This window comes from Schistocerca gregaria, chromosome 7 (genome assembly GCF_023897955.1).
Source record: "Schistocerca gregaria isolate iqSchGreg1 chromosome 7, iqSchGreg1.2, whole genome shotgun sequence".
NCBI lineage: Eukaryota > Metazoa > Arthropoda > Insecta > Orthoptera > Acrididae > Schistocerca > Schistocerca gregaria.
The window spans coordinates 143666788-143690382 of record NC_064926.1 but is presented as its reverse complement, the minus strand read 5'-3'; the positions used below and the strand labels follow the sequence as shown (position 1 = coordinate 143690382).

General features: G+C 43.2%; 1 protein-coding gene across 2 annotated transcripts in view; it reads right to left on the bottom strand.

The window, feature by feature from the left end:
• Positions 1–23595, bottom strand: part of LOC126281537 (polyamine-transporting ATPase 13A3-like) — a 383790-nt gene that overhangs the window by 29422 nt on the left and 330773 nt on the right. For both annotated transcript variants that reach the window (XM_049980588.1, XM_049980590.1), the window contains exons 10-11: positions 17600–17803; positions 651–851 (exon numbers count right to left, since the gene is read on the bottom strand). In XM_049980588.1, coding sequence (XP_049836545.1) covers positions 651–851; positions 17600–17803 — 405 coding nt within the window. The remainder of the gene's footprint in view (positions 1–650; positions 852–17599; positions 17804–23595) is intronic.

Here is a 23595-nt window from a genome sequence, read left to right as displayed (position 1 = left end):
GCACCTTCCGACTTCCATCTGTTTGACCCAACGAAGGATGCACTCCACGGGAAGCAGCTCGTTGATGACGGGGATGTTATTGATGCAGCACGGAGTTGGCTCTGGCGTCGATCTGTAGACTGGTGTCATACGGACATACAGGCCCTCTCAGAAAGGTGGTGTAAGGTCGTCACATGGAACGGAAATTATATTGAAAATAGGATTTTGTAGCCAAAAGAATGAGAAATAATAATGTTTGTTCGAATACCGAAAAAAACCAACCTGCTTTTAGGAAAACAATATGTTACATTACTTATTGAATGACCCTTGTATTTTTGAGCCCATGTTTGCTGGTCAATTTTTTCTTGTTTTCGCCTTCACTACAACCTCAAAGTTTGTCGACGGAGTTATGGTTTACCCTATATTAATGGCGGGGTAAACGAAACTGTCCCACAAAATGATTTGTGGACCTTAAAATACGCAACTCAACTTACATCATCTGCACTCGGGGAGAATGATATGAGATGGGTTGACTAATTTTTTGGTGCATGAAATATTTACCAGAAAGGGTTTATTTTGCCTACCCTATACATGTCTTCAGTTATGAAGTACATCTATGGCTTTAGCTCTCGCACTAACGTTGATGTTTTTCCACGTGATTGGCTGCTCACCTTGTCGAAACAGATGCAGTCGATCGAGCCGGAGACGTTGATGACTCTGGAGTTGATACAGAAGATCCGCGCCTTCTCGAGTCGCTTCTGGCCGTACAACTTGCCCACGGTCATGGTGGCGGGCAGCGCCGGCGGGATCACGATCGTGAAGAGATCCAGCGCCTTGATGGCGATGTCCGAAGCCCGAATGAACCGCATCGACTGCGCCAAAAACAACCACATTCAGTCACACTTTGATGAGGGAGATTTACACAAAAGATGGAACCGGTCACAGAATGGTAAGGAAACTTTTAGTTGGACACCAGGCGCATCGGATGGTTTGGTGATGGGGAAACAATTATGTCTTAATGCCTTATATGCCTGTTGACAGACCATGGACTGAAAAAGAAAACAGATCCAGGTGTACGTATGGCAAGGAAGAGGACTCCAGTCTTTTACTCTATACCTGCACACAGTACGATGAATCCAGGAATCGTCTCATGGCGGTAGTGGATTCCTTCCGATACAGCAAGACATAGTGAAAATCACCTAGACCTCACTGAAAGTTCAGGAAGCGTCCAAAGAATGGTCATTTTAGCATTAAAGCAATAGCATATAATACAGGTCCCAAATGATTCCCGAACAACCGTAAATTCAATGTCACTTAGATGAGCATGGCTGAATAAGCAGGGCTGAGGAGTTACCTCTCGAAATACCGATAATAACTCCATGTGGATACTAGGATACCAGTGGCAAGTAGGGTATGTCAGTGAGTGAGAGCGATCAATCTCATGGACAGCTCTCAGCAAGATTAGTTCGCGAACAGAACGTCTTACTTCTAAGTGACTTGCTTCCACCAGCTTCGCAAGGCAGCCAGCAGGCAGAGCCTGATTAGTGTTGGATATATTCAGCTATTTTCCTAATTTTGGCTAATTATTTATAACATTTCTGGAATTTAGCGATTATACATATTTATGTTTTTCAATTTTTACCTCCTATTCAGTTTCCTCTACTCAGTACTTTATGAGTGATGTGCATGTATTTCATTTTTTCCTATAATCGTTCTGTTACTGATTCATATAATTTATTTATGGTATAATGATAATGATTTTCTTTAGCATAAAATGTTGTTTCTACTAATTTTTCATATAGTGTCTTCTGAAAGACTATATAGTACTTTCATTCTCAAGGTTATTGAAATAATATTAATGGACAGTGACTTATTTGTAGATATTTCTGTATCATAGCACTTGTCTTTGTGAGCCATTGTTGCTCTGGAAGGAAATTATTTGCAATTTACTTGATTATTGATATTTGATATTTGATATACTGTATTTAATGTCATGTGTATTTATGTATTTCGTCATACTTCTGAAAGTGATTCAGGATTTCCAATGAATTTTGCACACAAATATCGAAGAGGCTATTATAACTGTCATTCATAATAGTAGCTCTATAATTTTGTATCTAATTTTACATTCTATTCTACAGTGAAAATCTCCTGCAGTGATAATGTCTCTAGTTCTTCCAATATCCTCTTTCATTCCATATAATTTATTAACGGATTAATTTAATTTATACACTGTTTCATCCGTTACGATTCTTTAAACTCCCAAAATGGTATATTTATGTCCATGATATTAAAATAATTTTTAATAAATTTCTATCAGTAGGTTTCCAGTCTGTGACCATTCTCCTGAGTTCGTTTTTCATGGGGATCGTTATTCCAAGACTACCCCTGAGTTATTGGATACCATAGTAAAGATTTGCGTAAGGCTTCCATTATACGTGCTTTGTTCCTTGTTCCTGGGAGAACAATAATATCTTTGTTGCTAGTTTACAGTTCTTTAATAAACTCACCTGTTTTATTTTGCCAACTTTATATTGTAAGTAGGCTGTTTATGTGTTCGTATGTTGGCAACGCTACGTAGCGCTCTGCAGTAATAACTCTGACAGCACTATGTGCACTCTGTAGAAGAATCTGTGGCTGGTCTGACTAGCACTAGGAGATGAACAGGCAGCAGTGATGGAAGTTGGATGTGAGTAGTTAACATTGATGGAGGTTAGAGGTTTGGAGTGTTAGCGCGAGCGGACGATCTGGACGTGTATCCGTCATGGAAATGTAACTTGTCGATGATTATATAATTTTTGGAACTGGATGTTATGGACGATTATATAATTTTTTAACTGGTTGTCGCATTCTTAAGGTAAATACATTGTTTGCTGTGCAACAAAATCTTTCCTTTGCTAAGCACATGCCTATTAGTAGTTAGAGCCTACAGTAGTTACACTACTGTATTAACTACTTGAAGTCATTTTGAGAAATCAGATAGCTTTGCGCTAAGATATTGTGGGTCACTGTTGAGATGATGAAGAATAGTAAAGAGACAGTATAGACAATTCCACTTAGCAATATAAGCAGAAAAGTTAAATGAAGAATTTTCAATATGTTCCATACGCCAAACAGAATACTCTGTTTCCATAACCTATTCTGTATTCTATAATATCCTTCCTTCTATAGTCTTACAGAGTTTCTGACAAGCTATTTTTTTAATGATTGTTTATTTGGCCCATTGCATTAACCCCCAACACGGGGGTCGAGATAATCTTTGTTCAAGGTTGCCTTCCTTCGGTCGTTGGCACTGGTGCTCCATATCCAAAGTGATATTCTAACAGACATCTGGAAATGCATGCAGCAACAGCCTTTCGACACCACCTAAACAGCTCTCTACCTTCTGTTATATAAGCAGTAGGATGCCATAGAGCCTTTGAGACTGGCTGTAATTCATCGACCGAGCACGTAACCGCTTCCTGGAGGTAGTTCCCAGATTGTGTTCTGCTGCGCTAACGAGAATAATAGGCGGATATCGCAGGACGTGGTAAATGACCACTCAGAGATTGAGACAGATGGCGCTCTGATACTGCGCAACACGGCTGCAACTGGTGAGTAAGTTTCCGCGGCTTTGCGTGGGATTGTTGGAGTAAGAAAGTTACTTCGTGAATCAGATATGTGTAAAGACTTCTGTCCTGAGTGGGATTTTTGCTGACCTCCACGCAAGTCTATCCTATGGCAGCCTTTTGCTATAACAACCAACATCCATCTGAGTCTTCTTCCTGTGTTCAAGTCTTTGCCCCTGCACTAATATTTCTACTCTCTACACTTCCCCATATTACCGAACTGACGATTTCTTGATATCTCAGGATGTGATGTATCAAAGGAACCCGTCTTCTAGTCAACCTGTACATAGACATCTGGTCCCACGGATCTACGGAAATCTATCAAGGACTTGTCAAATCTGTGATACCCAGAGTCGCTGCGGTATTGCGTTCCAATTTTGGACCAACACGCTGTTAAGAAGGTGATGAAAATGGTTTGGATCATCAGTGTATGCAACGGATCGCCCAAAATAGGTCTTCGAAAGTATTTGTATACTTTGTTTTAACTGTATGCCGTACACGATTATCCTTGTGATATTGTTGTATTATACTGACAAGGGAACCTCACGATTATCCTTGTGATATTGTTGTATTATACTGACAAGGGAACCTCTCCATCGCACCCCCCCTCAGATTTAGTTATAAGTTGGCACAGTGGATAGACCTTGAAATACTGAACACAGATCAATCGAGAAAACAGGAAGAAGTTGTGTGGAACTATGAAAAAAAAAGCAAAATATACAAACTGAGTAGTCCATGTGCAACATAAGCATTACAAGGGTAATGTTAGATCAGGAGTGCCGTGATCCCGTGGTTAGCGTGAACAGCTGCGGAACGAGAGGTCCTTGGTTCAAGTCTTCCCTCGAGTGAAACTTTTACTTTCTTTATTTTCGCAAAGTTATGATCTGTCCGTTCGTTCATTGACGTCTCTGTTCACTGTAATAAGTTTAGTGTCCGTGTTTTGCGACTGCACCGCAAAACCGTGCGATTAGTATACGAAAGGACGTGCCTCTCCAATGGGAACCGAAAACATTTGATCGCAAGGTCATAGGTCAACCGAATCCTCCACAGGAAAACACGTCTGATATATTCTATACGACACTGGTGACGGCATGTGCGTCACAGGACAGGAATATATTGTCGACCCACCTAACTTGTACACTTGGCGAATGGGTAAAAAGATTCTTCTACCTTGCCCGATTTAGGTTTTCTTGTCGATGTGATAATGACCCCCAAAAAAGTGATCGCATCGGACGGACGGACGGACAGATAATTGTCTGAAAATAAATAATTAAAACTTTTCACTCAAGGGGGGACTTGAACCAAGGACCTCTCGTTCCGCAGCTGCTCACGTTAACCACGGGACCACGGCGCTCTTGAGCTCACATTACCCTTGATGTTGCCTATCTTGTCATGGACTACTCAGTTATTTTGCTTACTTTTTTTCATAGTTCCACACAACTTCTTCCTGTTTTCTCGATTGATCTGTGTTCAGTTTTTCAAGGCCTATCCACTGTGCCAACTTATAACTAAATCTGAGGGGCGTGGGGTGGGGAGGTTCCCTTGTGAGGTGAAAGTCACGGGCAATCTCCAAATATCGTGTCGGACCTCCTTCTGCCCGGCATAGTGCAGCATCTAGATGTGGCGTGGACTCAACAAGTCGCTGGAAGTTCCTTGCAGAAACACTGAGCCTCTGCTGCCTCTACAGCCGCCCGTAACTGCGAAAGTGTTGGCGAAGCACGATTTTGTGCATGAACTGACCTCCCGATTATGGCTCGTAAAGGTACTGTGGAAGTCATGTAGGGCGATCCATTTTTGTCACTTGAGCCTTCCCCCACACCCCATACCCCACAGGACGGAATGAGTGTACCCCAACTTTCTGCGTCGAATGTAATCCATGGAATAGTGCGAACGTGTTCAGATGTCTACGAGCAGTGTAACTCAGGCAAAACATAGGGGCCAGCCCGGTATTCACATAGTAGGATGTGGAAAACCGCCTAAAAACCAAATCAGGGCTAGCCGGCGCATCGACCCTCGTCGTTAATCGGCCGTCGGATTCCATCCGGCGCTGGCGCGCCTACCCGAGTCCAGGAAGCAGCGAGTTAGTGCTCTCGGCTACGCTGGCGGGTCGGAATCATGTAGGACGATCTGGGTGGCCAAATCATTCGCTCGAATGGTCCAGAATGTTCTTCAAACAAGTAGTGACAATTGTGGCCCAGTAACGTAGTTTCGGAACATGAAGTCCATGAATGGCCATAGATTGTCTCCAAGTAGCTGAACAAACTATTTCCAGTCGATGATCTGTTCCATTTCAACAAAACACAGTCCACACCATTGTGGAACCACAACCAGTTTTCACAGTGCCTTGTTGACAACCTGGGTCCTTGGCTTCGTGGGGTCTGCGCCACATTCGAAACCGTCAGCTCGCATCAATTCATACCGAAATTAGCGCCCAACCGTTATGGTCACGAGCCCAGGATAGGTGCGGCTGGCGATGTCGTGATGTTAGCGTCGGTCGTCTGTTGCCGAAGCCATTTACGCCAGACTTCGCCGCACTGTTCTAACGGATACTTTCGTCATACGCCCCACACTGATTTGAGCAGTTATGTCACGCATCGTTGCTTGTGTGTTAGTACTGACAAGTCTATGCAAACGTTGCTGCTCTTTTACCGTATTTTACAAAATCCCATCAGCATGACACGCACAAACACTGGACTCAATACTCAGAGAGAAAAAAAAAGGAGCAGAACTTAGCATTCTAACAATTTGCCGTCCACGGACGCAACAGCCGTAAATATGGTAGAATATCTTGCAAGATGGATGATCACTGAAGGATGGATTTAAAGGAAAGTAAATTTCAGTTTAACTTCTTTTATACCACGACTGTTTTCGGTGCTATTACCATTATTAAATGGCAAGCAGCTAATGATGTAAAAAATGTGCAAATACGAGGTATAGTCAGGAAATAATGCCTCCAGTTTTCTCCGTACTTCATTAAAATGGTAATGTTGTAATCCTGAATTGTGCATACTTCCACGAACCTTCTACAGGCCAGTACAGTAAGAGCATCCTACAGCAAAAATAGACAACACTTTGTAGATTTATAAAATGGCCGACATTGATGTGTGTGTGTAAGACAGCGTTCTGTGATTGAATTCCTTACTACACAAGGTGAAACGCTCGACTGCACTCGTGAAAAGCAGTGGAAGGTTTATGGAGATGGGCGAACACAGTTGGATGGTGCAACGCGGAGCAGCTGACCAGAAAGTTGACCAAATCATTCATGCAGCGCGGAGTGGCCGCGCGGTTTGAGGCGCCATGTCACAGATTGCGTGGCCACTCCCGCCGGAGGTTCGAGTCCTCCCTCGGGTACGGATATATGTGTTGTTCTTATCTTCAGCTTATGTAGTGTGTAAGTCTAGGGACCGATGTCCTCAGCACTTTGGTCCATTAGGAATTCACCGGGTAACAAAAGAAGAAGCACGTGGTCAGTTGTCCAGCGATAAAGCAATGTGATGACGATAATTGAAAAATTGTGCTACTTCAAAGTTTGTGCACGCTGGGTACTGAAATTTTTGATCGACCAGAATAAAGAGGCCTTGCACCATCAGACTGCAGTCTGTTCTGGTCATTCAAAGAAGCTCAACGTGGGCATCACCTTAAAGAGAGGAAGACGAAAAATTCTGTGTGCCACTGGCTGACGAAGCAGGACCATGATTTTTACTGCACATGTATATGTGCTCTTGTTTGAAGGTGAAAGAAACATTGTGGACAAAGATGGAGATTATATTGAAAATTGACAACGTAACCGTGAACGTTATAGCTGTTATCCTATGTGTATGGCACATAATTTTATTGTAAAATAAAAATAAAAATGTAGGGGGCTTTGCTCCCTAACTGAAACTCGTATTCAATGCAGAGAGTCAAAAGAAATGCATGCAGTTGGCAGCACTGCGAAACAGATAGCATGGGCTGTAAACAATTTCGCCATTTAACATTTGAGGTTCAAATGGTTCAAATGGCTCTGAGCACTATGGGACTCAACTGCTGTGGTCATCAGTCCCCTAGAACTTAGAACTACTTAAACCTAACTAACCTAAGGACATAACACACATCCATGCCCGAGGCAGGATTCGAACTTGCGACCGTAGCAGTCTCACGGCTCCGGACTGCGCGCCTAGAACCGCGAGACCACCGGGGCCGGCAACATCTGAGGAGCAGAGGTTTCGTTGGTAGCGTGCTTTTGTCATGAAAATGTTTTACAAAAACAATGAAAGAGGTTGCAAATCGTGCAACAACTTAAAGAGAACGATTACTAGTTGCGGTTAGAATTATGTCAGCAGCTTATGGCAAACATAAATGAGGATAATGGATTTCTGAACAAGCTTTGACCCATTTTCATCTCAGAGGTTAAGTGAAAAAGCAAAACTGCAGTTACTGGGAAACGGCAGCCGTAGTAAAGTTCATGAGCGCCCTCTACATGTCAATGAGGTCACAGTATGGCGAACAGTTCCCTTATACTCTCTAATTGATTCTAGTCTTCTGAATGCTGCAATCTTTTGTTGCGTTCCTTACTGCAACGCAATCAGTGGCAGTTCTGGCAGAATTGCTTGGCAATGGCGTCATTTCAAGGTCCGTACACGTTCTCTGGCACCGAAGATCGCTGGATTTGTCCGTTTGTGTATTTTTCTTGTGGGGTTAACTTAAGTGTCGGGTCTACACGACTCAGGTAAGAAAACCAGGTGAATCGAAACAAAGAGTTCATGACGAAATTCGTGGTATCTCAGCTGACATGTTGCACCAATCAATGAGGAACCTCAAGAGCAGATAGGAAGAATGCGTATGCACAGGAGGACGTAATTTTCAAACATTGCCCTTTAAAGGCAAGTTGTGGTGGTTCAACTGCTACCAATAAAAATTTTATTGGATTTGTTGTGGTTGGCAGGGGAGCCAACACCGTGTTACTAAAGGAGGCCGAAAGGCACGCGTTTTAGCTCACGCAGCCTGGCCTGAAGTCTGGAATCGGACAAGGAAATTAGAATTTAGAAAAACGGTCGTAGCTGGTGGAATACTTAACTTTAATCCACTAATCCCCCCCATGAACCATGGACCTTGCCGTTGGTGGGGAGGCTTGCGTGCCTCAGCGATACAGATGGCCGTACCGTAGGTGCAACCACAACGGAGGGGTATCTGTTGAGAGGCCAGACAAACGTGTGGTTCCTGAAGAGGGGCAGCAGCCTTTTCAGTAGTTGCAAGGGCAACAGCGTGGATGATTGACTGATCTGGCCTTGTAACAATAACCAAAACGGCCTTGCTGTGCTGGTACTGCGAACGGCTGAAAGCAAGGGGAAACTACAGCCGTAATTTTTCCCGAGGACATGCAGCTTTACTGTATGATTAAATGATGATGGCATCCTCTTGGGTAAAATATTCCGGAGGTAAAATAGTCCCCCATTCGGATGTCCGGACGGAGACTACTCAAGAGGATGTCGTTATCAGGAGAAAGAAAACTGGCGTTCTACGGATCGGAGCGTGGAATGTCAGATCCCTTAATCGGGCAGGTACGTTAGAAAATTTAAAAAGGGAAATGGATAGGTTAAAGTTAGATATAGTGGGAATTAGTGAAGTTCGGTGGCAGGAGGAACAAGGCTTCTGGTCAGGTGACTATAGGGTTATAAACACAAAATCAAATAGGGGTAATGTAGGAGTAGGTTTAATAATGAATAGGAAAATAGGAACGCGGGTAAGCTACTACAAACAGAAGAGTGAACGCATTATTGTGGCCAAGATAGATACGAAGCCCACACCTACTACAGTAGTACAAGTTTATATGCCAACTAGCTCTGCAGATGACGAAGAAATTGAAGAAATGTATGATTAAATAAAAGAAATTGGTCAGATAGTGAAGGGAGATGAAAATTTAATAGTTATGGGTGACTGGAATTCGAGTGTAGGAAAAGGGAGAGAAGGAAACATAGTAGGTAAATATGGATTGGGGCTAAGAAATGAAAGAGGAAGCCGCCTAGTAGAATTTTGCACAGAGCACAACTTAATCATAGCTAACACTTGGTTTAAGAATCATGAAAGAAGGTTGTATACGTGGAAGAACCCTGGAGATACTAAAAGGTATCAAATAGATTATATAATGGTAAGACAGAGATATAGGAACCAGGTTTTAAGTTGTAAGACATTTCCAGGGGCAGATGTGGACTCGGACCACAATCTATTGGTTATGACCTGTAGATTAAAACTGAAGAAACTGCAAAAATGTGGGAAATTAAGGAGATGGGACCTCGATAAACTGAAAGAACCAGAGGATGTACAGAGTTTCAGGGAGAGCATAAGGGGACAATTTACAGGAATAGGGGAAAGAAATACAGTAGAAGAAGAATGGTAGCTCTGAGGGATGAAGTAGTGAAGGCAGCAGAGGATAAAGTGGGTAAAAAGACGGGGGCTGCTAGAAATCCTTGGGTAACAGAAGAAATATTGAATTGAATTGATGAAAGGAGAAAATATAAACATGCAGTAAATGAAGCAGGCAAAAAGGAATAGAGACGTCTCAAAAATGAGATCGACAGGAAGTGCAAAATGGCTAAATAGGGATGGCTAGAGGACAAATGTAAGGATGTAGAAGCTTATCTCACTAGGGGTAAGATAGATACTGCCTACAGGAAAATTAAAGAGACCTTTGGAGAGAAGAGAACCACGTGTATGAATATCAAGAGCTCAGATGGCAACCCAGTTCTAAGCAAAGAAGGGAAGGCAGAAAGGTGGAAGGAGTATATAGAAGGTTTATGCAAGGGTGATGTACTTGAGGACAATATTATGGAAATGGAAGAGGATGAAGATGAAGACGAAATGGGAGATACGATACTGCGTGAAGAGTTTGACAGAGCACTGAAAGACCTGAGTCGAAACAAGGCCCCCGTAGTAGACAACATTCCATTAGAACTACTGACGGCCTTGGGAGAGCCAGTCATGACAAAACTCTACAAGCTGGTGAGCAAGATGTATGAGACAGGCGAAATACCCTCAGACTTCAAGAAGAATATAATAATTCCAATCCCAAAGAAAGCAGGTGCTGACAGATGTGAAAATTACCGAACTATCAGTTTAATATGTCACAGCTGCAAAATACTAACACGAATTCTTTACAGACGAATGGAAAAACTGGTAGATGCGGACCTCGGGGAGGATCAGTTTGGATTCCGTCGAAATGTTGGAACACGTGAGGCAATATTGACCTTACGACTTATCTTAGAAGAAAGATTAAGAAATGGCAAACCTACGTTTCTAGCATTTGTAGACTTAGTGAAAGCTTTTGACAATGTTGACTGGAATACTCTTTTTCAAATTCTAGAGGTGGCAGGGGTAAAATACAGGGAGCGAAAGGCTATTTACAATTTGTACAGAAACAAGATGGCAGTTATAAAAGTCGAGGGGCATGAAAGGGAAGCAGTGGTTGGGAAAGGAGTGAGACAGGGTTGTAGCCTCTCCCCGATGTTATTCAATGTGTATACTGAGCAAGCAGTAAAGGAAACAAAAGAAAAATTTAGAGTAGGTATTAAAATTCATGGAGATGAAGTAAAAACTTTGAGGTTCGCCGATGACATTATCATTCTGTCAGAGACAGCAACGGACTTGGAAGAGCAGTTGAATGGAATGGACAATGTCTTGCGAGGAGTATATAAGATGAACATCAACAAAAGAATAACGAGGATAATGGAATGTAGTCGAATTAAGTCGGGTGATGCTGAGGGAATTAGATTAGGAAATGAGACACTTAAAGTAGTAAAGGAGTTTTGCTATTTGTGGAGCAAAATAACTGATGATGGTCGAAGTAGAGAGGATATAAAATGTAGACTGGCAATGGCAAGGAAAGCGTTTCTGAAGAAGAGAAATTTGTTAACATCGAATATAGATTTATGTATCAGGAAGACTTTTCTGAAAGTATTTGTTTGGAGTGTAGCCATGTATGGAAGTGAAACATGGACGATAAATAGTTTGGACAAGAAGAGAATAGAAGCTTTCGAAATGCGATGCTACAGAAGATACTGAAGATTAGATGGGTAGATCACATAACTAATGAGGAGATATTGAATAGAGTTGGGGAAAAGAGAAGTTTGTGGCACAACTTGACAAGAAGAAGGGATCGGTTGGTAGGACATGTTCTCAGGCATCAAGGGATCAGCAATTTAGTATTGGAGGGCAGCGTGGAGGGTAAAAATCGTAGAGGGAGACCAAGAGATGAATACACTAGGCAGATTCAGAAGGATGTAGGTTGCAGTAAGTACTGGGAGATGAAGAAACTTGCACAGGATAGAGTAGCATGGAGAGCTGCATCAAACCAGTCTCAGGACTGAAGACAACAACAACAACAATCCATTAATGATGAATGTCGGTCTTGACGGTACATGATTCACAATATCAATAGGTCGTAGGAAATGACTTAGCTGAAGGCTATGCTAAACTATCGTCTCGGCAAATGAGAACGTAAGTAGGCAGTGAACCATCGCTAGCAAAGTCGGCTGTACAACTCGGGCGAGTGCTAGGGAGTCTCTCTAGGCCTGCCGTGTGGCGGCGCTCGGTCTGCAATCATTGATAGTGGCGACACGCGGGTCCGACGTATACTACCGGACAGCGGCCGATTTAAAGGTTACCACCTAGCAAGTGTGGTGTCTGGCGGTGACACCACAGGATTTTTTTCTATTTTCGTTGAGCATTTAAGAAGTTTCCTTTTTGTGTTACCCTTTAGTGTAGACCACTGATATAGTCTAGCACGAATCGGCGAAACATGATTGATACAGACAAATAAAATTTTCATTTGTCAAACATTTAATTTTTTTCTTATCTGTGTAATAAAGCATAAGATATGTTGTTGTCGTCTTCAGTCCTGAGACTGGTTTGATGCAGCTCTCCATGCTACTCTATCCTGTGCAAGCTGCTTCATCTCCCAGTACCTACTGCAACGTACATCCTTCTGAATCTGCTTAGTGTACTCATCTCTCGGTCTTCCTCTACGATTTTTACCCTCCACGCTGCCCTCCAATGCTAAATTTGTGATCCCTTGATGCCTCAAAACATGTCCTACCAACCGATCCCTTCTTCTAGTCAAGTTGTGCCACAAACGTCTCTTCTCCCCAATCCTATTCAATACCTCCTCATTAGTTACGTGATCTATCCACCTTATCTTCAGTATTCTTCTGTAGCACCACATTTCAAAAGCTTCTATTCTCTTCTTGTCCAAACTAGTTATCGTCCATGTTTCACTTCCATACATGGCTACACTCCAAACAAATACTTTCAGAAACGACTTCCTGATACATAAATCTATATTCGATGTTAACAAATTTCTCTTCTTCAGAAACGCTTTCCTTGCCATTGCCAGTCTACATTTTATATCCTCTCTACTTCGACCATCATCAGTTATTTTACTTCCTAAATAGCAAAACTCCTTTACTACTTTAAGTGTCTCATTTCCTAATCTAATTCCCTCAGCATCACCCGATTTAATTTGACTACATTCCATTATCCTCGTTTTGCTTTTGTTAATGTTCATCTTATATCCTCCTTTCAAGACACTGTCCATTCCGTTCAACTGCTCTTCCAAGTCCTTTGCCGTCTCTGACAGAATTACAATGTCATCGGTGCTATTCCGCTAGATTCAATTGTAAGCCCTATCTAAAATGACATGAAACTTTTTAAAAAATCTTTCATGTGATGCAATTATAGTATTTTAATTGTGAATACATTGCATTATATAAAAGATCGAGATTCCTTTACGCAAACAAAGTATTAAACAAACATCAGAAGGAGGCAGCAATCACAGCATATCAGAATGGTGGGGCTATTCCACCCAGTCAAGAGTCTGTTATGCCCACTGTATTTCAGTGTCCAAAACACAAGCATTTACAACAAGTAAATAATTTTCGTCTTATGAAACTTCTTGGCTGATTAAAACTTTGTGCTGGATCGAGACTCTAACTCGTGACCTTTGCTTTTCGCGGGCAAGTACTCTACCAAGTTGATTTTTTTAACATTTTGTTCGGTATTGTTCGTTGCGTTTGGTTATGAGTGGACGTCACATAACATCCGTTCAAGTTGACCGTTGATTCCTTTACTCAACTTTTTTATTACAGAGCGCTAGCGCCTCTCGGACCGAACACGCTGAGCTACCGTGCCGGCACCAGCTGAGTTACCCAAGCACGAGTCACGACCCGTCATCACAGCTTTACTTCGGCCAGTCCTCGTCTCATACTTTCCAAACTGTGAGGAGGGGTCGTGAGTTGTGCTAAGATAGCTCAATTGGTACGGTCAGAGGATTAGCTGTCTACTATAATAACAAAAATAAAAAAAAACTGAGTTGATAGATCAGCGATGAACTTGAAGAAGTGTCATAGGACGTCCGTCCTGAGCAAATACAACGATCAATTACGAACAAAATGAGATCAACAACAAGAAACAAGTTGGTAGAGCACTTTCCCGCGAAGAAAAAGGTCCCGAGTTCGAGTCTCGGTCCGACACATAGTTTTAATCCGCCAAGAAGTTTCATATCAGTGCACACTCCACTGCAGAGTGAAAATTGCATTCTGGATTTTTCGTCCTTTTGGACCGACACATATTTCATGAAACCGTGTAGCACACTGCTAGCACGTTATTCAGAGGAGATGCCTGTAACACTTGTTAGTGCTTATTTCATATCTCCGTCAAGGACCGAAGCACTTGGTTTTTTCGTTTAGTACGTACGGACCATCAGAGAAGAAACCAAGAAAACGTGTTTTCTGGAATTTCGCAGTAAGACAAAAATTAAACTAGTAATTTGACGTAGCGGTAATAGCCTCACGACTACGGGGCGAAATAGCCCCATGTGCACAACATTTCGAAAGATGCGGCAAATCAGACCTTTGTAGAAAAGCCAGCTATATTTGTTCATACATACACTGCATAACGTACAGGGTGTTTCAAATATGACCGGTATATTTGAAACGGCAATAAAAACTAAACGAGCAGCGATAGAAATACACAGTTTGTTGCAATATGCTTGGGACAACAGTACATTTTCAGGCGGACAAACTTTCAAAATTACAGTAGTTACAATTTTCAACAACAGATGGCTCTGCAAGTGATGTGAAAGATATAGAAGACAACGCAGTCTGTGGGTGCGCCATTCTGTACGTCGTCTCTCTGCTGTAAGCGTGTGCTATTCACAACGTGCAAGTGTGCTGCGGACAACATGGTTTATTCCTTAGAACAGAGGATTTTCCTGGTGTTGGAATTCCACCGTCTAGAGCACAGTGTTGTTGCAACAAGACGAAGTTTTCAACGGAGGTTTAATGTAACCAAAGGACCGAAAAGCGATACAATAAAGGGTCTGTTTGAAAAATTTCAACGGACTGGGAACGTGACGGATGAACGTGCTGGAAAGGGAGGGCGACCGCATACGGCAACCACAGAGGGCAACGCGCAGCTAGTGCAGCAGGTGATCCAACAGCGGCCTCGGGTTTCCGTTCGCCGTGTTGCAGCTGCGGTCCAAATGACACCAACGTCCACGTATCGTCTCATGCGCCAGCCTTTACACCTCTATCCATACAAAATTCAAACGCGGCAACCCCTCAGCGCCTCTACCATTGCTGCACGAGAGACATTCGCTAACGATATAGTGCACAGGATTGATGACGGCGATATGCATGTGGGCAGCATTTGGTTTACTGACGAAGCTTATTTTTACCTGGACGGCTTCGTCAATAAACATAACTGGCGCATATGGGGAACCGAGAAGCCCCATGTTGCAGTCCCATCGTCCCTGCATCCTCAAAAAGTACTGGTCTGGGCCGCCATTTCTTCCAAAGGAATCATTGGCCCATTTTTCAGATCCAAAACGATTACTGCATCACGCTATCTGGACATTCTTCGTGAATTTGTGGCGGTACAAACAGCCTTAAACGACACTGCGAACACCTCGTGGTTTATGGAAGATGGTGCCCGGCCACATCGTACGGCCGACGTCTTTAATTTCCTGAATGAATATTTCGATGATCGTGTGATTGCTTTGGGCTATCCGAAACATACAGGAGGCGGCGTGGATTGGCCTCCCTATTCGCCTGACATGAACCCCTGTGACTTCTTTCTGTGGGGACACTTGAAAGACCAGGTGTACCGCCAGAATCCAGAAACAATTGAACAGCTGAAGCAGTACATCTCATCTGCATGTGAAGCCATTGCGCCAGACACGTTGTCAAAGGTTTCGGGTAATTTCATTCAGAGACTACGCCATATTATTGCTACGCATGGTGGATATGTGGAAAATATCGTACTATAGAGTTTCCCAGACCGCAGCGCCATTTGTTGTTGACAATTGTAACTACTGTAATTTCGAAAGTTTGTCTGCCTGAAAATGTACTGTTGTCCCAAGCATATTGCAACAAACGGTGTATTTCTATCGCTGCTCGTTTAGTTTGTATTGCCGTTTCAAATATACCGGTCATTTTTGAAACACCCTGTATGTTCCTACACAAATAACAACAACAGTTTAAAATTTCACGTTACTTTTAGTTTTGTCGTGTTCCGTAGATCATTTTCAAGATTATTTTATCGATATGATGTGGAACAAGTCAGATTACAAGATATATATACACACCTGAATAGTGCTAATATTAATATTTTTAGTTTTTCACATGCAACCTCATTTAGAGGTACATTCTTTTTTTTACCATTTCTGAAACAGAAACTCGTCCATGGAGTGGAAGGAGTTGTCCAAAAGAAATGATTTTAAGCTAGATTTAAAACTTGATCTGCTACCTGCCAGACATTTTATGTTGTTGGGCAAATGATGAAAGTTTTTTGTTGCTGAATAATGTACTCCTTTTCGAGCAACTGACAGCTGCAATAACGAATAGGAAAGCTCATTTTTCCCTCTAGTGTTGTACGTATGAACATCACTGTTCTTCGCGAATTGAGATGGATTATTTGTCACTAATTTCATTAGCGAATATATGTACTCTGATGTTGCAGTTAAAGTACCTAACTCCTTGAAAAGGTGCCAACATGACGTCCTTGAGTGAACACCACTAATCATTCTCACTGCTCTCTTTTGTACAATCAATACTTTATGTCTAAGTGGTGAGTTACCACAGAAAACTCATAAGACATTATTGAGTGGAAATATGTAAAGTACATTAGGAGGCTGATTTGTTTATTACCAAGACTAGCGGTTATACGAAAAGCGAAAGAAGCTGAACTTAGTTGTTTGAGAAGCTCAGTAATATGTTTCTTCCAGTTCAAGTCGTCATCAATGTGAACACCCAAATATTTGGAGATATCTACCCTCTTAACTGAGCGCTGTTCATATGCTACATCAATTGTCGCTACGACTCTATTCGGTGTACAGAACTGGATATAGTGATTTTTTTCAAAATTAAGTTGGTGGTGGTGGTGGTTAGTGTTTAACGTCCCGTCGACAACGAGGTCATTAGAGACGGAGCGCAAGGTCGGATTAGGGAAGGATTGGGAAGGAAATCGGCCGTGCCCTTTCAAAGGAACCATCCCGGCATTTGCATGAAACGATTTAGGGAAATCACGGAAGACCTAAATCAGGATGGCCGGAGACGGGATTGAACCGTCGTCCTCCCGAATGCGAGTCCAGTGTGCTAACCACTGCGCTACCTCGCTCGGTTCAAAATTAAGGGAGAGTCCATTTTCTGAGAACTACTTTTTAGAGAACCTTCATTTGTTAGGTTGTATTATTTAACTGTGGCAGTAACCTAAGACAATTCGCTTACGTTTTTACCACACCACATGCGGGTACACAGAGACACTGTCAGAGATTACAGGCAAAACGATCTTCACTCTGTGGAACTTAGTGCACTGTTGCAAGATTTCCTATTACAGGCGGAGCAGCCCCGTGAGCGGAATAGCCGGCCGGACATTATTGGAGTAGCGAGTAAGAGAAATGGCTGCAAATGTTACCAGCCAGTGCAGACTTTGGTTAATTTTTTCCAGTAATTACTGTAGACAGAGCAGCGAGTGAGGCTCACCTTTGAGACGATGGTGTAGATGAGGCCGCAGGTGGAGATTATGCCCAGTACGATGATGAAGCGGCCGACGTCTCGGTCGAAGCGGAAGTCGGCTGGCGGCGGGTACAGGATGGACCGCACCAGCTCGCCCTTGGCCGTCAGGTAGCCCGTCCTCAGGACCAGCGCCCTGGCAGAGCCGCCCTTCTGCCCTCGCGACTGCATCACCTGCCGCGAAACATCCCCGTCCGTCACAGCTCGTCCGGCTCAACAAGGTTACAGTCACGTTCATTATGGACTCCACTGTGACAACTGCAGCTGTAAACTAAAATAAAAAGTTCATATAATTCTGCGTCTGCCACAAAAACGTTACTTCATTCGCTGCGCGTTTCGTCTGTTAAACTATCATCATCAATGGGAGGCGTTTTTAACGTAGCTTTTCCTACAAGGGAAGTGCGTGACCTCGAATGCTCAGTCTTTCTGACAAGGGAACCTCCCCATCGCAACCCTCTCAGATTTAGTTATAAGTTGGCACAGTGGATAGGCCTTGAGAAACTGAACACAGATCAATCGAGAAAACAGGAAGAGGTTGTGTGGAACTATGAAAAAAATAATCAAAACTTACAAACTGAGTAGTCCATGTGCAACATAAGCATTACGGGAGGTCCTTGGTTCAAGTTTTCCCTCGAGTGAAACTTTTAGTTTCTTTATTTTCGCGAAGTTATGATCTGCCCGTTCGTTGATTGACGTCTCTGTTCACTGTAATAAGTTTAGTGTCTGTTTTGCGACCGCACCGCAAAACCGTGCGATTAGTATACGAAAGGTCGTGCGTCTCCAATGGGAACCGAAAACATTTGATCGCAAGGTGATAGGTCAACCGATTCCTCCACAGGAAAACACGTCAGCTATATTCTATACGACACTGGTGACGGCATGTGCGTCACATGACAGGAATATGTTGTCGACCCACCTAACTTGTACACTCGGCGAAAGGGTAAAAGGATTCTTCTACCTTGCCCGATTTAGGTTTTCCTGTGGATGTGATAATCACTCCCAAAAAAGTGATGAAAACATAAGAATTTTGCCACATAAACTGCAACAAATGAATGCAACAGTTTCACAGTCACGCAGTTGTCCCTGTTCTCTGTCAAAACATATATTTTTAACGTTTTCAAAATTTTCCGTGTGTAGACCGTCAAATCCTGCATATGTCCAAGCAAATCTGAACATGTCCTGGAATTTTGGAGAGTGAAGTTGATTATGTGTAAGTGCCTGAACTTTGATAATTGTCTGAAAATAAAAAAAATTAAACGTTTCACTCGACGGAAGACTTGAACCAAGAACATCCCGTTGCGCAGCTGCTCACGCTATCCACGGGACCACGGCGCTCCCGAGCTCACACTCACCTTGATGTTGCCTATCTTGCACATGGACTACTCAGTTTGTATATTTTGTTTATTTTTTTCATAGTTCCACACAACTTCTTCCTGTTCTCTCGACTGATCTTTGTTCAGTTTTCAAGGCCTATCCGCTGTGCCAACTTATAACAAAATCTGAGGGGGGTGCGATGGGGAGGTTCCCTTGTGAGACTATTAACCTTGAGTGCAATACAGATATTAGCTAGTACCTCCCCCCCTCCTCCCCACCTCTCTCTACCACCTTCATCAACATTAATGCCTACCTAAACATTACAATGAGAAAGAATTTTGTTTGAACACTTATTTTTAAAATGACGAAAGATAAACAATATTTAGTTCCTGTAGGTGTTTTTCTAAACCATGAACTAATTAATTAGTCAGTTACTTGTAACAATCTTTTTCTACAGAATCATGAAGTAAAATTCTCTGTGTATCGCAGTTGGTATGTATCTCCGCATATCAGACATACATGATAGACTGCCATCTATCATGGGTGATATACGTTAAGAGCTCTCGCCATATAACTCAGGAAGCTGTTTACAATATATCCCCGCACGGCTCGGGCAGTTTCCCGCGTAAGGTCACACAGCTCCCACGGCGACAAACTCACCGATGGGAAGCAGGCCTATCGTGACAGGGAACTCTGTAGTCTGAGCATCACTTTCTTGGGCCATGTCACATGCCCACTCAGCACCACACCGGTACCCTTCTAAGGGAAACTATTTACGCCGCCGCCGGAGTACACTGCGGCCATCCCCACCAGCCCCTCTCCTTCGGTATGCTGATACACCGCGTTTCGCGCCTTTTACCCTACAGTTCACAAATCTGAAAGATTCCATCAAATCCACCTCAATCAGTTTTCCTCCTGGGATAACCAATGGCTGCTCAAGATTAACCCCTCAAAAACCCAGACAATAACTATAGGACGAATCATCTGCACCTTCCACCTCCCTGACTTCTACATGACATTTACGAACATCCTATACAGTTAACTAACACACTAAAATATCTTGGACCAACCTTCGACCGGTAACTAATATGGAAACCTCACCTACTAACCGTCCAAAAGAAATCCCACAATAGACTAAAAGTACTAAAACTACTAACATTCCGGTACTGGGGATTAAACCCCTCTACTATTCTTCACACCTACAAGCCTGATCTTCTGCTGTGTGAATGTTGCATAGGTCTCCACCTCACCAAAGTTCTGTAAGTATCTCTAAATCCTCCTAAGCCACGCACCTTACCTTGCTTCCCACATCCGTTTAACTTCCCCTACGTGGATCCTCTATCACGTTATCAAATTCCCATCCCTCCTCACACACATCTAACTCCTCTGCACCTCCTATACCATCTGCAAACTAGATTCCAATAACTCTATTGTCTTCCCTCTGATCAGAAACCCTGGTATACTGCTGTGCCTTCACAGACACATTCCTCCATCTCTACAACTACACACACCCGGTATCCTGCCTCAACTCAACCTGAAACAACTTCCTCTGCCAGACAATGAAATCTGACCCAATATTTACTCCTCCTACCAACTTTAACTCTTCCCCACCTGTCCCACGCCACATCAGGGCTCCTCTCTCCTTTACTCTTTCCATCCATTCCTATCTCTTTCCTCCGCGCACACCACACTGCTCCTCATTCTCAGTCTTTCCCATTGAATGTATCACACCTATCCACCTCACCTCCTACCTGTCCTATTCATAGTTTCCCTACCTAACAGCCCGTACCTCTTTACCCACATCCCTCAATCCTGTGAAACATATTCTCTCCTCTGACAACACTTCTCACCCTGTGCATCCTTCAGATTTTAAGTGAAAGTGCAGTGCTTCAGTGTTTTGTACCATTTCTGTGACGTGCTTTTAAAATGAGTATGTTTTCGTTTTTAGCTTACAGCTGGGTGCTGTGCTGTGCTGTTCTCATCATCATTTCATCATCATCGACGTACGAGTCATCGAGAAGTGGTGTCAAGTAAAAAATCTTACACAAGGTGGCGGACGACCCCAGATACGGTCTCGCAGCCAACAACGCCATACGATCGTTTCATCATTGGAAATACACAGGAACGGAACGTCGCAGCATTATATGAAACGTAGCATCGACTGTTTAGTGTTCATTACGGACTTTGCAAGCACGTAGCATTAGTTATTTAATGTTCAACATAGACTTGGTCTCCGGTATATTGCGATGGAAATATGCTCAAAAGCGAAGTTCGAAGATATCTATTTGCTTCGTTGTTTAGCAGTTAATAATCACAGTGGCGTTGAACATCTGTAACGAAAGAGATTTCCAGAACTACGGTGCCCCTGCAGGAAGACGTTTATTCCAATAGGTCGTCGTGTAAACGAGAATGGGACGTTCAAGCCTACCACTCGTGACTAGGGGATGCCTAGGAAATCGGGACAGCTCAACTGGAGAAGGAACTTCTTCGTACAGTCGTCGACAAACCTACCGTCACCATTGGACAATTAGCTGCAACCAGTAATGTTGACTACATTACTGTCTAGAGAGTGACACATGAGAAGATGCTGTACCCATACCATCTACATCTACATCTACATCTACATGACTACTCCGCAATTCACATTTAAGTGCTTGGCAGAGGGTTCATCGAACCACAATCATACTGTCTCTCTACTATTCCACTCCCGAACAGCGAGCGGGGAAAACGAACACCTAAACCTTTCTGTTCGAGCTCTGATTTCTCTTATTTTATTTTGATTATCATTCCTACCTATGTAGGTTGGGCTCAACAAAATATTTTCGCATTCGGAAGAGAAAGTTGGTGACTGAAATTTCGTAAAAAGGTCTCGCCGCGACGAAAAACGTCTATGCTGTAATGACTTCCATCCCAACTCGTGTATCATATCTGCCACACTCTCTCCCCTATAACGCGATAATACAAAACGAGCTGCCCTTTTTTGCACCCTTTCGATGTCCTCCGTCAATCCCACCTGGTAAGGATCCCACAGCGCGCAGCAATATTCTAACAGAGGACGAACGAGTGTAGTGTAAGCTGTCTCTTTAGTGGACTTGTTGCATCTTCTAAGTTTCCTGCCAATGTAACGCAACCTTTGGCTCGCCTTCCCGACAATATTATCTATGTTGTGTGCAGGCATCACTTTAGTGCAAATGTGTTGTTCACAGATAAGGCTTCGTTTCAACGTGATCAGATTGTAGATTGTCACAGTCAGCGTGTATTGGCTGTCGAGAGTCCTCACGAGTTTGTCGAATCACGTCATCAACAAAGTTTTTCTCTCGACGTGTGGGCCTGGATTGTTGGTGACTCTTCCTTACAGCCTTATATTCTTACACCCAGGCTCAACTTACGATGCTTTTAAGAAAATGCTGTAACTGTTCTGCTAGAACACGTGCCTTTATGTGTGCGATAAAGCGTGTACTTCATGCACGATGGAGCTCCAGTGTTAATGTTAGTTGGCTACTAAATAACAAATTCCGTGATGGATGGATAGGTAGAGGTGGACGAATTCTTTTCCTTCCACACTCTCCGTACCAAGACCAGACTTCGATTTATGGGGCATTTGAAACGCCTTGCGTACGAACCCCTGTACAAGATGTACAGAGTTTCCGTGCCCGTCTTGTGGAAAGCCGTGAAACAATACGCAACTTCAGGAACACATCAGCGCATCAGTGATTGAATGCGACTGCGGGTTGATGCATGTATCCTCGCTAACGGAGGGTAATTGGAACATTTCATGTAGTAAAGTGTTTCATACTGTGCTGATTCGTTCTTTTCCTGTGAGTTCAGATTAATATGTTGAAGAGTTGTAGAAACTGAGCTCTAACATGGAAATGGAATAATGTCCAAATAGTTTATTTTATACCTCTGAGGGAGGAATTTTTCCTGATGTCTAGGCCATACCTTTTTGTTACACCTTGTGTGTTTAACGCATTAATTTTTTACTTTTAATTTATACTATTATTATAATACATTACTATGCTAATTCGACAGTGTCTCTCCCTCACCCAAGGAACAGTACGTCCCCGTAGCTGAGTGGTCAGCGCAACATGTCAATCCTATAAGGGCACGGGTTCGTTCGATTCCCGGCTGGGTCTGAGATTTTTCTCCGCTCAGACACTGGGTGTTGTGTTGTCCTAATCATCCTTATTTCATCCCCAACGACGCGCAAGTTGCCGAAGTGGCGTCAAATCGAAAGTCTTGCACTCGGTGAACGATCTACGCGACGGGGGGGAGGGGGGGGGGGGAGGGGGGGGGAGTCTAGTCACATGACATTTACATCTACGCAAGGAACGTGGAAAGGTATACGGATGTTACTACGCCTCTCAGTTTCAACTTATAGCTGGGTGACATGGTTCCAGTCTCTAACGGTTGTAGCCTCTGCCCGTTATTGTCGAGTTGCACTGAACTGTGACGCGATCAGAGAGAACGTCAACATCTGGCACAGATCCAGAAATCTTCCATCTCCACCAGCAGCAGTAAACTTCATTGCCAGTTCATCCTAAAACGAGGAAAACATCGCAGAGATTCCAGAATGAGATTTTCACTCTGCAGCGGAGTGTGCGCTGGAAACATCCCCAAGGCTGTGGCTAAGCCATGTCTCCACAGTATCC